We start from the raw sequence: 14967 nt of genomic DNA, 5'->3' as shown, positions 1-14967 counted from the left end.
AAAAAAAAAAAAAAAAAAAAAAAAAAAAAAAAAATTAAGCATACCTTAAGCCATTTTGTAGTCTCTTTAGGTAATGAGGTTTTATCCTAAATACTATAATCTTGAAGTTAGAAAATAAACTGAAAGACGAATAGCCAATACATTTACCCTCATCTATTCTTGGTCTGGGGTACAAATCAACAGGAGCCACAGTTGGGAATAAGCCACACGTGTGTGCCCCGAGAACATCACTGGGGAAGAACCTTCGTTGTTGATGCTAAAGAATGGAGCTGTCCCTTTATCATTTTTAGGTCGTACTTATCCCATCTGGACAAGAAAACAGATAACAAAGCTCACATCACCACTTCATAAGGAACCAAAAACATAGGCAAAGAGCTAGGTGGACTTTCACAGTAGCAAATCTTACTAAATGTACCACCAAGGAAAAATACCTGCCACTAAAAATGCCTGTACCACAAAAGAAAAATTTTTAAAAAAATCTTATTAAGACCGTTCTGTTTTCTAACTGAGGTACCTAGACTAGACAATCTTTGAGGCTGTTTCTAGCATTGTCCGTCATTTGTAAGCACTTACAGAACATTTTCTTAGCATGAAAGAGGAATGATGTCTAGAAGAAATAAAAATATTCTTTAAAAATGGAAAATATTAGCTCTTCATGGAAAACACACAACCTAGAATACTACACACACACACACACGCGCACACATACTTCCTAGCTTATTCTTAGTCATAGCCATAAATAGCTACAAATATTTAGCAACTATTTTCCAATATGATCATTTTTGTTCTGAGCACACGAGTATGTTAGTATAAGAAACATGACCCAGTAAATGAAGGCTTCCAACCCTGAATTTCCATGAAAACTCGAGTTTGAAGGAACTAGGTCACAGGGACCCTTCTTTGTTCAACCCAGTAAAAAACCTGATGTTATCAAGGTAACAACCACAAAAGAGGAAGCCCAAATGTAAATGGTTCTCAAAAGGGAATATTCATGTGTTCTAGACTGATGTGAACAACTAAAAACAAGGATGGCTTGCCTCTCCAAGGGCCCTGAAAGAGAGTATCCTTCCCCTCCAAACCTCCACCACCAAAATACTCCCTGATAACCTTGAAGTCCAAAAGGAATGAATACAAGGTTCTGGAGAACAAAAGCAAGTGAGAGAAATTTAAGACAAAAACAAAAGAAATTGTGAGAGTTTACCCAGGACCTAAATTTCTTATTGGCTGTCAAATTAACTCCACAGTCAACAACAAATGTGTATCGAGCACGTTAGCCCTAGAGAAAGACAGTGAAAAAGACAAGACTCTTGTCCTCATGGAACTGACTATAGTCTGGGGAGAGGGGCAACAAATGTAAGGTACATAGGCTAATTACAGACCACAAAGCCAGTAATGCAGTGCTGGGATATGGCTAGGGGCAAGGCAGGAGCCACTGCAATCAGAGTGGTCAGGAGAGGCCTCTGGCAGGAAGTGACTGCTGAACTGAGAGCCAGAAGAGAAGGCGCCAGCCAAGCAACTAGCTAGGGCATGAAAGTCCCAAGTCAGAAGGTGCCCCTGAGCCTACAGTATGGATGAGAAGGTGAAGGGGACAGAGCTCTAATCAGCCAAGGCCAGGCCTGCAAGAACACAGACCCATGGGGTCCTCTGGCTCCCCTAATGGAGCATGGCCTCCCGCCAAAAAGCATGCAATGGCACATTCCCTAAACTTGGGAAACTGAGGCAGAGGGGCTTGGAGGGGGCGGAATGGAGAAAAAATATCCATTAAGGGAGGGGTAGGGTAGAGCTTCCCCTTGGTATCACTAAATTATCCCCTCTGTGCCAAAAAGAAAACTAGGCTCAAAAGAGTTCAGTGGCTTGCACACAGTGATGCTACTCTTAAAAGGATGGGCTAGGAATATCTGACTGGCATTTTTCCATTTTTTAACATAACATAAGCATCTGGCATGAGTTATAATGGTATACTATTAAGATTCATGTGAGCCAGGCATAGTGGCCCACACCTGTAATCCCAGAACTTTGGGAAGCTGAGGTGGGAAGATCACTTGAGCCCAGGAGTTCGAGACCAGCCTGGGTAATGTTGTGAGACTCCCATCTCTGCAAAAAAAAATTTTAAATTAGCTGGGTGTGGTGGCACACACCTATAGTCCCAGCTACTCAGGAGACTAAGCTGGGGGGATCCCTTGAGCCTAGGAGTTTGAGACTGCAATGAGCAGTGATCACGCCACCACACTTCAGCCTGGGCAATAGAACAAGACCCTCTCTCAAAAAAAAATAAAAGATACATATGAACTGAGGATTTTTCATTTATGATATTGACTAAGTCTCCAATTATCAATAGATAGAAAGTTTTCCCTTGTAGAATCCCTACAAATTAATTTATCTTCTTTATAAATTGATGCTAATTAACACTTCAAGACAATCTCTATATGACTTCTAAGTACATAACTCATAGCAGCCAAAATATAGAAGCTCAAATGTCCAACAATAGGGTAAAAACTGATGGTGATACAGAAATAAGGCAGAAGCCTGCTTACAGTTTTAAATGATAAGCATGTAGATTCCTCATACATGGAAACCTGATAGTAACTTAATTTTACATTAAACAGAAAAAGCAGTGCAGGACATAATATGTACACACTGGTTACAACTTTGTGAGAAAATGCATATACTTAGCAAAGATGAGAAATAAATGGATAAGAATGTAATAAGACAGAGCCATTTTCATTTGAGGCTGCTTAAACTTACATAATAAATATGTGAGGCAGCTTTTCAAAAGACAACAAGGTCAAATAAATGTCTTAATAAGTATACTTTCTTGAATCTATCCAGAACACACTTACACTCTCTTCATCATTTGGAATTTTCAAAGTACAAATACCACTGAAGATTTCCTTCTTTTAATTCAATTTAGATACTGGAGATTTGTATTACTGAGCAATTTAATATTGACTCAATGGAAAAAGACAGTGCAAAGGAGATTCCTGTTACCGAATATTTGTTTAAACACTAAACACCAATCAAAATTTTTCACAGATACTGTAAACCTAGAGAGTTATTGTGAAACACATTTTCGCCACTTATAACACAGGCTATACAACTCATCCAAAGTCTCATTTTCTCTCTTCCTGCTGTTTAATATATTAAAATGGTATGTTAAAAATTAATTCTTTCCAAAATTATTAAAGGAATTTCATGAAATACAATCATTGACGGAGATGTCAAATGTTGCCTATGTCATCTTGTGGGCCTAAAACCACTTCAGGTTAGTTTTTCAAGACCATCAACACAGCATTGGGATCCATTAATTATTCTGACACACAAAGATTCCACAATGTGCTTCTTCTCTTTGTATTTAGGAGTTTTGCACTGATTGCCTGTTGCCTAGCAAACAACGATCTGTTTAAGATGAACTCTTAAGCATATATACAAAATGACTTTAGAAAATTATTTAACTCCATTTCAAGATGGATGAGACAAAAAAAATAAGAGATATTATATAGAAAAAAATTTTTAAGTATACCACAATTCAAATCTAATTTCCTGGACCCTCTATTTTATCTTTAAAAGTTGGAAACTCCTTTAGCATTGTCTATTTTGATTCACTTTAAATGCTAAGTTTAAACTTACCATTTAAAACTGTAAATGATAAGTTTACAGTCCCTGAATCAAAATGACATAGCAAATAAAAACAAAGGATGAACATTGGAAATGTTCTAAAAATGCCCCTGAATTGTATCCTTTAAAATGATTCATTTTGCTATATAAATTTTACCTCAATAACAAAAAAAAGGATAAAATCACCAGTATATGTCCATATTTCCAAGAGAATATAATATTTATGTGATAAAGAGATAATATAGCAAATCTATGCAACAAAATTCTAAGGTTGTCCAACTCAAACATTATAACAATAAAAAGTCATATATTCATGATTAATATATGAGATCTGCTTCAAAAGAATATAGAGGAGGCCAGGCGTGGTGGCTCACGCCTGTAATCTCAACACTCTGGGAAGCCAAGGCAAGTGGATCACTTGAAGTGATCCAGCCTGGCCAACATGGGACCAGCCTGGCCAACATGGTGAAACCCCATCTCTACTAAAAATACAAAAATTAGCCAGGCATGTTGGTGCACACTTGTAATCTCAGCCACTCAGGAGGCTGAGGCATGACAATTGCTTAAACCTGGGAGGCAGAGGTTGCTGTGAGCTAAGAATGTGCCACTGCACTCCAGCCTGGGCGACAGGGTGAGACTGTGTCAAAAAAAAAAAGAATAACAGCCGGGCTTGGTGGCTCACGCCTATAATCTCAGCACTTTGGGAGGCCAAGGCGGGAGGATCACGAGGTCAGGAGTTTGAGACCAGCCTGACCAACACAGTGAAACCCCGTCTCTACTAAAAATACAAGAAATTAGCTGGGCGCAGTGGCGGGCGCCTATAATCCCAGCTACTTGGGAGGATTGCTTGAACCCGGGAGGCAAAGGTTACAGTGAGCTGAGATTGCGCCACTGCACTCCAGTCCGGGCAACAGTGTGAGACTCCATCTCAAAAATAATAATAATAACAATAATAAGTAAAAAGAATATAGAGAAAAAAGAACATGAGAGAAAATGAGTGGGAGTATAGCTGTAAAGATTGGCTGGAAGTTAATCATTATGGAACCTGGGCAATGTGTACCGGGAGTTTATTATATTATTCCCTCCACTATTGTGTATATTTAAAACTGTCCATAGTAAGTAGTTTTTTAAAAATTCTATCTTTAGGATGGGTTTAATGCTGGAACTAAAGACACTTGTATAGCACTGGGTACTTAAGGAGCTTAAAGTGAATCAGAAAACCAGCAAAATTATTATCTTACTTACTTGTTATTATCATCTGACTTCTAATATTATCTACTGTTAACTTATTTTTTTAATGAACAAGGAAGCTTAAGCATTTCTTCAGTGGTTTATGTGAACAGACTTCCCACATAGCACATTTTATAAAGGGTAGCAATTTATAAGATCAGTACATACCAGGAGTATCATAGGCCTTTTCCAAGTTGTTAATCCTATGATTCCAGAGAGTATCACCTGTAAAAATAAACTATCATAAATACAGAAAATGGACCAATTCCAATAAACAAATCCTCAGTCACAAAAGTACATATTTTTAAAGATACTGAAATTTTAAAACATTCTAAATCAAACATTTAATATTCCTCCTGGATTACAGGGTTCACCCTGGTAGACCACTTTGGACTTTTACTTCCAAGCCCTCAAAGCTTTTTTATTGACTTTAATTTTGTTTTATTTTTAAAGATAGGGTCTTGCTCTGCCACCCAGGCTGAAATGCAATAGCGTGATCATGCCTCACTGCAGACTTGACTTCCTGGGCTCTGGTGATCCTCCCACCTCTGCCTCTCCAGGAGCTAGGACTACAGGCGCACGTCACCACACCTGGCCTGTTTTTTCTTAATGTCAATTAAGAACACACAATCAGAAATTAGCCTCTCCTTCTGGTGAGTGAGGAATTACTATTTCTCAGCCAAGCTCTCTGTTCCTAGCAGCACCCAATCTGTTGCCAGGGTCAGCCTCATCGGATGCAGGTCTGGCGGGATCCTTCCCTTCATCAGGTTCCCATCCACTATGGGACAGGTAAAGTCTTCGAAACGGGAAACAAGGCCCTTCAGGATTTTCTCTTACCTACTCTCAAGCTTGGTTTTTACATACCCCAGCCGCTCCACCACACACCTTCCTACCAAGTAGGAAGTACTTCCTCCCTCCCTCGGGGCAACCAGGCTCCTGACATTCCTGGGCTATGTGCTTCTTTCTCTTTGCTGAAGTGCTGTGTCCTCCCAGCTTCCCTCCTAGCTGCCTGAGAACTGTTACCCATCCTGCAGGGCCCCATTTTGCAGTCACCTGCCCTGAAAAGCCCTCACTGATTCCACCACTCCACACTCATGGAAGCCCTCTGCACACACTTCTTTTTTTCCAAAAACTCTATTGTAATAATTGAGGGATGTGTCTCTATATTACCACTAACTGTGAACTCCTGTCTTGTCTCTCTAAAGTCCTAGTTCCCAGTATTGTGCTCCAATTGATGGCAATTAATATATGTTCTACAGCATTTATTTCACAAAGTGGGAGAAACTACTGTGAGGAGCCCATGTTGCAAAATGACACTTCGATAAAAAACGAGCTAAAAAATCTCAGTAAGAAAAAAACAGGCTGGGCCTGGTGGCTCACTCCTGTTACCCCCAGCACTTTGGGAGGCCGAGGCAGGCGGATTGCCTGAGCTCAGGACTTCGAGACCAGCCTGGACAACATGGTGAAACCCCATCTCCACTAAAATACAAAACCTTAGCCAGGCATGGTGACGCTACTTGGGAGGCTGAGGCACAAGAATCTCTTGAACCCAGGAGGTAGAGGGTGCAGTGAACGGAGATCGCACCACTGCACTCCAGCCTAGGTGACAGAGCGAGACTCGTCAAAAAAAAAAAAAAAAAAAAAAAAAAAAAAAATCAGTATTATTAAAAGGAAGTGTCCAGCTCCAGCCACAAAAACCCATAAAATAGCGATATGCCTAAACTGTTCTTCTCACCTTGCCTACCCAGCCACAGCACCCCACCCTCCTCCATGTTAACAATCTAGCATGTTTACATATTTTACATATGTATATATTTTTCTCTAAATTCTTAGTACTACACATATATGTCTATGTGTATATATACACACTCACAGGGATGTGATTTTTGTGAAAAAAATCATAAAAGATATACTTTCCCTGCCTCTTCCTTTACTCTCTCAATAAATACTTCATAGAAATCTCTTCATATGCATTGGAACAGCTCTAATTCATTTCACTTTAGTGGCTACATAACATTCCATTGTGTGACTGTACTTAACATATTCAATCATTTCCATATTAATGGGCATTCATTCTGTGTCTAGTTTTTTGCTCTCACAAACAATGCTGCAGTAAACATCTATGAACATATATCTTTAAAAACAAGTGCTTTTATCTCAGCGGAAAAAAGTCCCAGGAGTGAAGTTTCTAAGTTGAAAGGTATTTCTAATTTTTTTATTGTAATAGATTATGACAGATTCAATTGTCATTTCAAATGAGGTATCTCTGAAATCAAAGAACTAAGCTATCCGTATTTCTTCCTTTGGAGGGGAGGTATTTTGTTTGCATATGGTAGCAAGAAACTATAGAAAACATAAGTTAAAAAATATGTACAAAATGTATATATGCACAAAATGAGAAACACCAATAATCTCAAAATATATGTGACAAAGATCTTTAAGGCCTCAGTGGGGAGAAATACAAAGTTTATCGTGCAATATTAAATAAATAGCCAAGTAAGTCAAGGCATATACCAAGTCTATGGATTGAAGACAAACTAAGAATGTCATTTCCATTTAAGTTGTTATATGGACTCAGCACATATTCAAGTTAAATCCCACCAGGATTCCTGTAAGCCACCGCTCTTTACAATGTTTTAAGAAACTATATTCCAGCTCCAGGCGGGAGCTATAGTTGTGGCTCTTCATTCCTGAACCCGGCAACAAAGGCACACACCTATTTTTATTCAACTTCTCCCTCTCTTCAAGCCCGGTGAAGCCCTGAGGCACTTGGGGAGCCCTGTGAGTGTTGATGGGGAGAAAAGCAAATAGAGGAAGCAGGCCTGGATGGTTAGAAGCCTCTCGAATGGTAATGGGAACAGAGGTGCTACAGTTGGGGATAAACTTTCTAAGAGCTCAAGACTTCAGGAATGATGCTTCCATTTCATCTGAAAGGGAGGCAGAATTCACGGATGGGGAAAGGAGTTGGGAAAAGAAGAGAAGGAGGCAGAGTATTCAATGCCTCCACTCCCTTGGTGGCAGCAGTAGCTGAAGCTCCATCAGAAATGAGTCAAAAAGGTCCCTTAACAATGTCCTTCCATGGCTCCCATTATGCCAGAATGCTATTACATGTTTAACCGTCAGTATCACGACGAGGGCTTGGACCTGTGCATACTCACTCACACACCACTAAAGGATCCCAGAAGGCACTCAGTTAGTTACGGCAAGAGTCAATGAGTGAACGAATGAATGGAGGCCAGAGACAGGAGATGACCTCGCTCAAAGATGACTATGTAAGCCTAAACACATTTTTCATCCCCTGTGCTTCCTTAAAGAGTACAGCAGCAACAAAAAGCAACTCCATCAGCATTCTTTCCATCCAGCGCAAGATGGAACTTGCCCTGAATGAACAGGTAAGAACCTATTTTCTAACACCAAACAATCTCTATATTATTATAATGAGAGGTATTACAATTTTTGTTTCACTCACTGATAACCCATTTCTTGTAGCTACAGGAAAAAGCAGAGGCCTTTCCTTTTTTCTGATACCACAAAGAAGGGCTCTGAGATACCCCAGGGGAGAGTCATTGTTACCCACCATAAATGGTTAATGTGCTTTCATTTTCCAAAGTAAAAATCAAATCGTTAAGATCAGAAGCTTATAATTCTACTGCCCTATTTCCCCTCACTAATCCATTAACATGTGTTAGGGCAAAAATGTTCTGAATCATTTATCAAAAGCTGCTGTATGTAAACACAGGGATTTTTAAAAAGCCATGTTGTAAATGTCCTGTGTTACCTTGTAAATAAGCAGAAAATCATGTCAAACTTCTCAACAACCTACCCTGCCCTATAGCTCTTACAATGGCAATTTTTTAAAAAATGTGTGTGTGTGTGTGTGTGTGTGTGTGGTTTTCTTCCCTATCTGTCTAGCATAGCTCATTTTAAAAAACACATTGAGAAAGTGGGCAACTGAATATTTCTAATGAAAACATGATGGTAACTATAATGTCCTACAAAAATACTGGCCTGTTCGCTTTACTTTAACTATTACCTTGGTGTTTAAAAACCATTGATAGAGGTTCCTGTGTATTCCAGGTCTGGTGCTTGTGTCCAGCAGTGATGCACTCTCCCATATATACTCTAGCTACACCTTCACAAAATCAGTCCTGAAGAAGCAGCATCCCACCCATTTTACAGATGAGTAACTGAGGCCGAGAGGCACAGAACTTATAAATGTGACTCTGCTGATATGCAAAATAAAGGACCAAAGAAATCAAAACTCATCCTCAAAATTATATTTTAAATATCCCTTAAATATTAAAGTAGTATTTGATTAGTATGATAAAAAATATTTACTATCATTTAACTGGTAGTAAGTATAATCTTTATGTTAGTTTTTCCTTTGGTCCATTGATTTTTCTTTATGTTTATTTACTGCACTTTTTTTAAAAAAGGTTCACCCTGAAGTTCACCAATGTCTGTCTCTTTATATGAAAGTGAAACCTTGCCAAAGAATCATGGACTCAAAGAAGGATGATCATGAATTCAGATCAGTGACTTAAAGCAGAGACATGAATGTATACAACTGATAAAGAATAACACGGCACTCGGTGAGGAACAAAAAACAACAACCAATTCTCTACCACTCATCTGAAACATCTCCTAAGGATCATGCATGTCATCTAAGTTAGGAATTTTGTTTCTGAAGGAGAGACAACCCAATGCAACTCTCTCTCCTCTTTCATTAAATCTAGTGCAGTGTGGCAGACTGAGTCTCCCATACCGCAGCCGAATGTAGTTAACCCCAGTGCAACCTAGGTAACTCCCATACCCCAGTGGAATCTAGTTAACATTAACGGCCATACCCCAGTAGAATCTAGTTAACCCCAGTGGAACCGAGTTAACTCCCATACACCAGTGGGATCTAGTTAACATTAACTCCCATACCCCAGTGGAATCTAGTTAACCCCATTGAAACAGTTAACTCCCATACCCCAGTGGAATCTAGTTAACTCCAGTGGAACCTGGTTAACTCCCATACTCCAGTGGGATCTAGTTAACATTAACTCCCATACCCCCATGGAATCTAGTTAACATTAACTCCCATACCCCAGTGGAATCTAGTTAACTCCCATGCCCCAGTGGAATCTAGTTAACACTAAACACACCCCCCAAACCGAGAGCTAGGACAGCACAGCTGAAGACGGACACTGAGACACTCCCTTAGCCACTCACCTCCAGTCAAACGTCAGGTTGTTTTTCAAGATGGCTCATCTTTTAGCTTCATGAATTTGGGGAATAATAATATATTGAGTGATTTACCAGTGATACCAGGAAGAAATCGAATGCTCAGAGTGCTCAAAAACAGACTACGTTAAAAACTCTCCCTTCAAGTTGCTGACAGTATGAATGAAAACTATGAGAAAAGATGCTTTATAGAATTTGTTTATTCTTAAGTGTTTTAAAAAATAGATAAAATATACCTTCAAAGTTCAAACAAGTGAAAGAAGCCTCTAAAATCTCAGGTTCAGGGCTCTCTTAAGGAAATATGTATGAAAAAATATCCTTGAACTATACGATGTTCAACAAATAGTCATTTCAAATAAATATATTTGTCTCTTGAACATAATTTTGTATGAAATATAAAAGCAAAATTTTTCAGTGAAGCCTAAAGAAGATGTGTGGGTTCAGTTGATATAGCAGGCTAAAGATCCTAATGGTCAAAGCTTGAAATATGAGAATATTCTTCTACTGTGTTCCTATGTGGTTTCGAAGTAACCTTAGACATAAGTTGGCACTTCCATTCAACTACCTAGCTTCATATGCCAATAAAACTTGTGAATGAATAAACAAACATGGCATATCCATACAATAAAATAGGAATGAAGTACTGAGACTTGCCACAGCATGGATGAAGCTTGAAAACATGCTAAGTGAAAGAAACAAATCATAAAAGACCACATATTATATGATCCCATGTACATGAAATGTCCAGAACACACATATCTACAGAGACTGAAAGTGGGTTAATCAGTGGGTGGCTAGGGGTGGAGGTGGTGGAGAATGGGGAGTAACTACTCATAACTTTGGGGGTGACAAACATTTTCTAAAACTGTAATTAGTTGCACAACTGTGAATTTACTAAAAACCATTGACCAGTATACTTTAAATGGGTAAATTGTACGGCATGTCAAAGCTTTTTTTTTTTTTTTAATTCTGCAGTTCTCGACTCATACTCTTCCAGCATTTTTTTTAAATAGAAACCTTAGTTTAGCTATCTTCGAATTAGTTACAATGTGCTATCAAGCCCATTTCTTTTATAAATACATACTAAAATACTAATGGCTGAAGTTGTGATACCTGGAATTTGCCTTAAAATAATCCGAGGGTGGGGCCGGATGCGGTGGCTCACGCCTCTAATCCCAGCACTTTGGGAGGCCGAGGCGGGTGGATCACGAGGTCAGGAGATGGAGACCATCCTGGCTAACACGGTGAAACCCTGTCTCTACTAAAAAAAAAAACACACAAAAATTAGCTGGGCGTGGTGGTGGGCACCTGTGGTCCCAGCTACTTGCGAAGCTGAGGCAGGAGAATAGTGTGAACCTGGGAGGCAGAGCTTGCAATGAGCCAAGATCACGCCATTGCACTGCAGCCTGGGCAACAGAGCGAGACTCCGTCTCAAAAAAAAAAAAAAAAAAAAATTATCCGAGGGTGTTAGGAAGGGGAAGCAGTGTTAGGTATAAAGTGGTCATGTGTTGATAGCTACTGGGTGAAGGGTGAAATGGGGGATCATTACACCCTTCTTTCTACATTTGTTGAGATTTTTTAAATTTTCATAATAAAAGATTTAAAGTAAAAGAGAGTAGTTCTTCGAACTGCCCACTCAATCCTATGCTGGTTCTATTTTCTTGTAATAAAAATACACACATTGAAATATATATAGATGAAATCTGACACCTGAGATTTGCTTCCAAATAATAAGAAAATTTAATCTCACAAATGGACTAGGGAGCACGAAGGATCTAATTCCTACCCTGCTTGGAATATTCATCCTTCCTGAAGTTTATAAGAAGACACAAGGCCCGCAGCAGAGCCCGGGAAGTGGGTACAAATGAAACCGTTGTTGAAGCTGGGTGAAAGATATATGTGGGTTCAACATATACTGCATAAAATGTAAACTTTTCCGTAACACGAGATTTTTCAAAAACAACCTCTGTCACATGCATAAATTCAAAACATGTGATACAAGGCTCTTTTTCCCCTAAAGCACCAAGAGAGTCATGGTGCCTAAAGCCATCCTCTTAAAACTGTATTTAATTAATTGTTCTACAAATACAGTATCTATTGCTTCTGCTGTCACTTTGCAAATTCTGAGGTCAATCTCAGGAACAAGTCACAAAAAGCAGGAATAACCAACAGTTACAGAGTTGCATATAGACCAGGGTTTGGAGGGTATGGGGAAGAATGGGGAAAGACATATAGCAGAGAACTTGTCAGTTCCAAATCACTGATTTCTTTCTCTGCTCTGCTATGCCCAGACTTGGAGACAAGGACATACCCAGCCAGCAGACCAGGAGTATTTTTTTTTTTTTTTTTTTTTTTTTTGAGACAGAGTCTTGCTTTGTCGCCCAGGCTGGAGTGCAGTGGTGTGATCTTGGCTCACTGCAAGCTCCGCCTCCCGGGTTCACGCCTTCCTCCTGCCTCAGCCTCCGAGTAGCTGGGACTACAGGTGCCCGCCACCGTGCCCAGCTAATTTTTTGTATTTTTAGTAGAGACGGGGTTTCACCATGTTAGCCAGGATGGTCTCGATCTCCTGACCTCGTGATCTGCCCGCCTCGGCCCCCCAAAGTGCTGGGATTACAGGCATGAGCCACCGCGCCCGGCCCAGACCTGGAGTATTAACCTTCACCTTCTGGTTGAAGGCCTTTTTTTTCTTTTCTTTTCTTTTCTTTTATTTATTTATTTATTTATTTATTTATTTATTTATTATTTTTTGGTACTTCATCAAATTCAACTGTGGCTTGATTGATATCTAGGTGCATTTACCTCTGAAATGATTCACAATAGTAAATGATATCAGCTTTTAATTTTATAAGACAAAAAATAGTTTTTAATAATTCTAAACTAGCTATGTTTGAGAAGACAATAGATCACGATTTTATAAAGAGCAAATTCCTAAAAATATATGCAAGATTATTACTGGCCCATAGTATTTAGAGAAATGAAATGCACCCACTCTTTGGCTGGATTTAGTCAGACAAGTAGAATAGGTAGCATAATAGGTCTAATTCCTACCCCATCTGGAATATCCATCCTTCTGGAGTTTTCCTGAACACTCATTGAGGCCAGTGGCAGAGCCCACAGGCAGGGCCACCAGGGTGGCATTTTTTCTACATGAGGCACAAATTGTGGTCTTCCCTCACCACAGCACAGCATGTACCCCAATAAGATCATTCAACATGAAAGTATTCCAAAAGGAAAGCAGATTGGCACTGGATGAGGTATACAATTTCAGGCGAGTCTCAAGGAACCTAATGTTCTTATTTAAACAATTACTTTGGGTTCAACTAGTTCTTCGAGTCCTTTTTTTCAGTTTGGTCTTGAATTGCCGTATGTGTGAAACTGCAAAAGCAGTTCTTACCATTCAGGACATACACTGATTACAGATCTTACTAAAAACTAGCAGCATTGCTAGACTTTCAGATTTACACAGTGAGTTCACAGAAAGGTTATTTACGGCCGGCTGTGGCGGTTCATGCCTCTAATCCCCACACTTTGGGAGGCTGAGGCAGGAGGATCACTTGAGCTCAGGAGTTGGAAAACAGCCTGGGCAACATGGGGAAACTCCGTCCCTTAAAAATAAAAAATAAAAATTTAAAATTTTTAAAAAAAGATATAAAGAAAGGTTATTTACTTTACTCATCTTCCATAGTCATTCCACAAAGATGTGTTTCCAAGTCTCTCAACACCCAGAAAACTTCAGGGGGTTAGATGCCTTGGACATTGTGAGATTGTTAAGAGGCGGAGGGGAGTGACCACCCGGTGTCTGTAGATACTGGCTGGCAGCAGCTTTTCTCTGAAGTTGGGTACTCTTTGGCCCCAGGCTCAGCGTTCCCGGTTGGAGGAGTGGGTCCTGGAGAGCAGATATCTCTAGCTAGCTGCTGGGTGCTCCAGGACCTTTGGCCAGCTCATCCCTAATGACAGGTCCCGGTTCTCACAAACTGAATTCTGCACAGCAGCCTGCATGGCTCCAGGAACCAAGTGGGGTTAAGGCCCTCCTTTAATGACCAGGTACAAGCGCCAGTTCACACACACCCTCTCATTACCTCCTGAACTCGTCTGGGGGTCGAGCCACCCTACACATTTCACATTTACGTGTGTCTTAATGGAAAATAAAACAAGCGATGTGTCCGAAACTGTCCCATCCCACAAATACACCTACTATGCGCCAGGCATTCTTGATACATCGGTGAACAAAAATGACCAAAATCCCTGCCCTCCCAGCACAGACGTCGTCAGTGCAGCAAATACTCAACGACGAAAAGAAGTTTAATCACTTTCCTCCCACTTTCCTGCCACCCACACCCTGTCCTTCCAATCTCCCAAAGAGCTGGGTGTCTTTGCTTAATTCTATTAGCTTGACAGGGACAACAAAATCCTTCAGCCTGCGCGCAACAGACACTACCCAGGTGCAACCCAATTCACCCCTGAACTCGACCGTCGCAGAACATTTTTCTCCAGGCTCCAAAAACTTCAGGTGGCATTAAGGCTCCCCCAACTGCAGCCCTGGAGGCCAACTAAGGGACAATGGAAGGGTACGACCAGAGCCCCCTATCCCCGGGACGACTGGGCGAGCGGGGCGCGCGCGCGGTACTCACCGAGGAGCCGGCCCAGAACGGGCACGAGTTCTTCACCTGCGGAGAGCTGCTCAGCGACAGCGCCCCGAAGCTGAGCGCCACCATGCAGCAGCCCAGGATCAGCTGCAGCAGCCCGAGTGACAGCAGCGGGCGGGCGGGCAGCAGCGCAGAGCCCGGGGCCGCGGCGGCAGCGGCGGCGGCCGCCCGGCGGGAGGAGAGCGCCGGCGGCGTGGCCAGAACCCCGGCGGCAGCGGTGGCCGCGCAGCGAGGCCGCGACGGGGGC

The 14967-nt window shown here is 40.9% G+C and overlaps 1 protein-coding gene across 3 annotated transcripts in view; it reads right to left on the bottom strand.

The window, feature by feature from the left end:
- FAM189A2 (family with sequence similarity 189 member A2) overlaps positions 1-14967 on the bottom strand; it is a 65256-nt gene that overhangs the window by 49003 nt on the left and 1286 nt on the right. Inside the window, exons 2-3 of one of the 3 annotated variants that reach the window (XM_031934088.1) lie at positions 14706-14967; positions 5014-5070 (exon numbers count right to left, since the gene is read on the bottom strand). The exon at positions 14706-14967 is cut by the window's right edge and continues 15 nt beyond it. In XM_031934088.1, coding sequence (XP_031789948.1) covers positions 5014-5070; positions 14706-14967 — 319 coding nt within the window. Of the gene's footprint in view, positions 1-5013; positions 5071-10062; positions 10436-14705 lie in introns of those variants that run through there. The other 2 variants (XM_023213412.2, XM_023213413.2) reach the window with 2 other exon arrangements.

Source organism: Piliocolobus tephrosceles, chromosome 14, assembly GCF_002776525.5.
Source record: "Piliocolobus tephrosceles isolate RC106 chromosome 14, ASM277652v3, whole genome shotgun sequence".
Taxonomy (NCBI): Eukaryota; Metazoa; Chordata; class Mammalia; order Primates; family Cercopithecidae; genus Piliocolobus; species Piliocolobus tephrosceles.
Note: the sequence above shows the minus strand (reverse complement) of the source record. Positions and strands in the feature narration are given on the sequence as shown.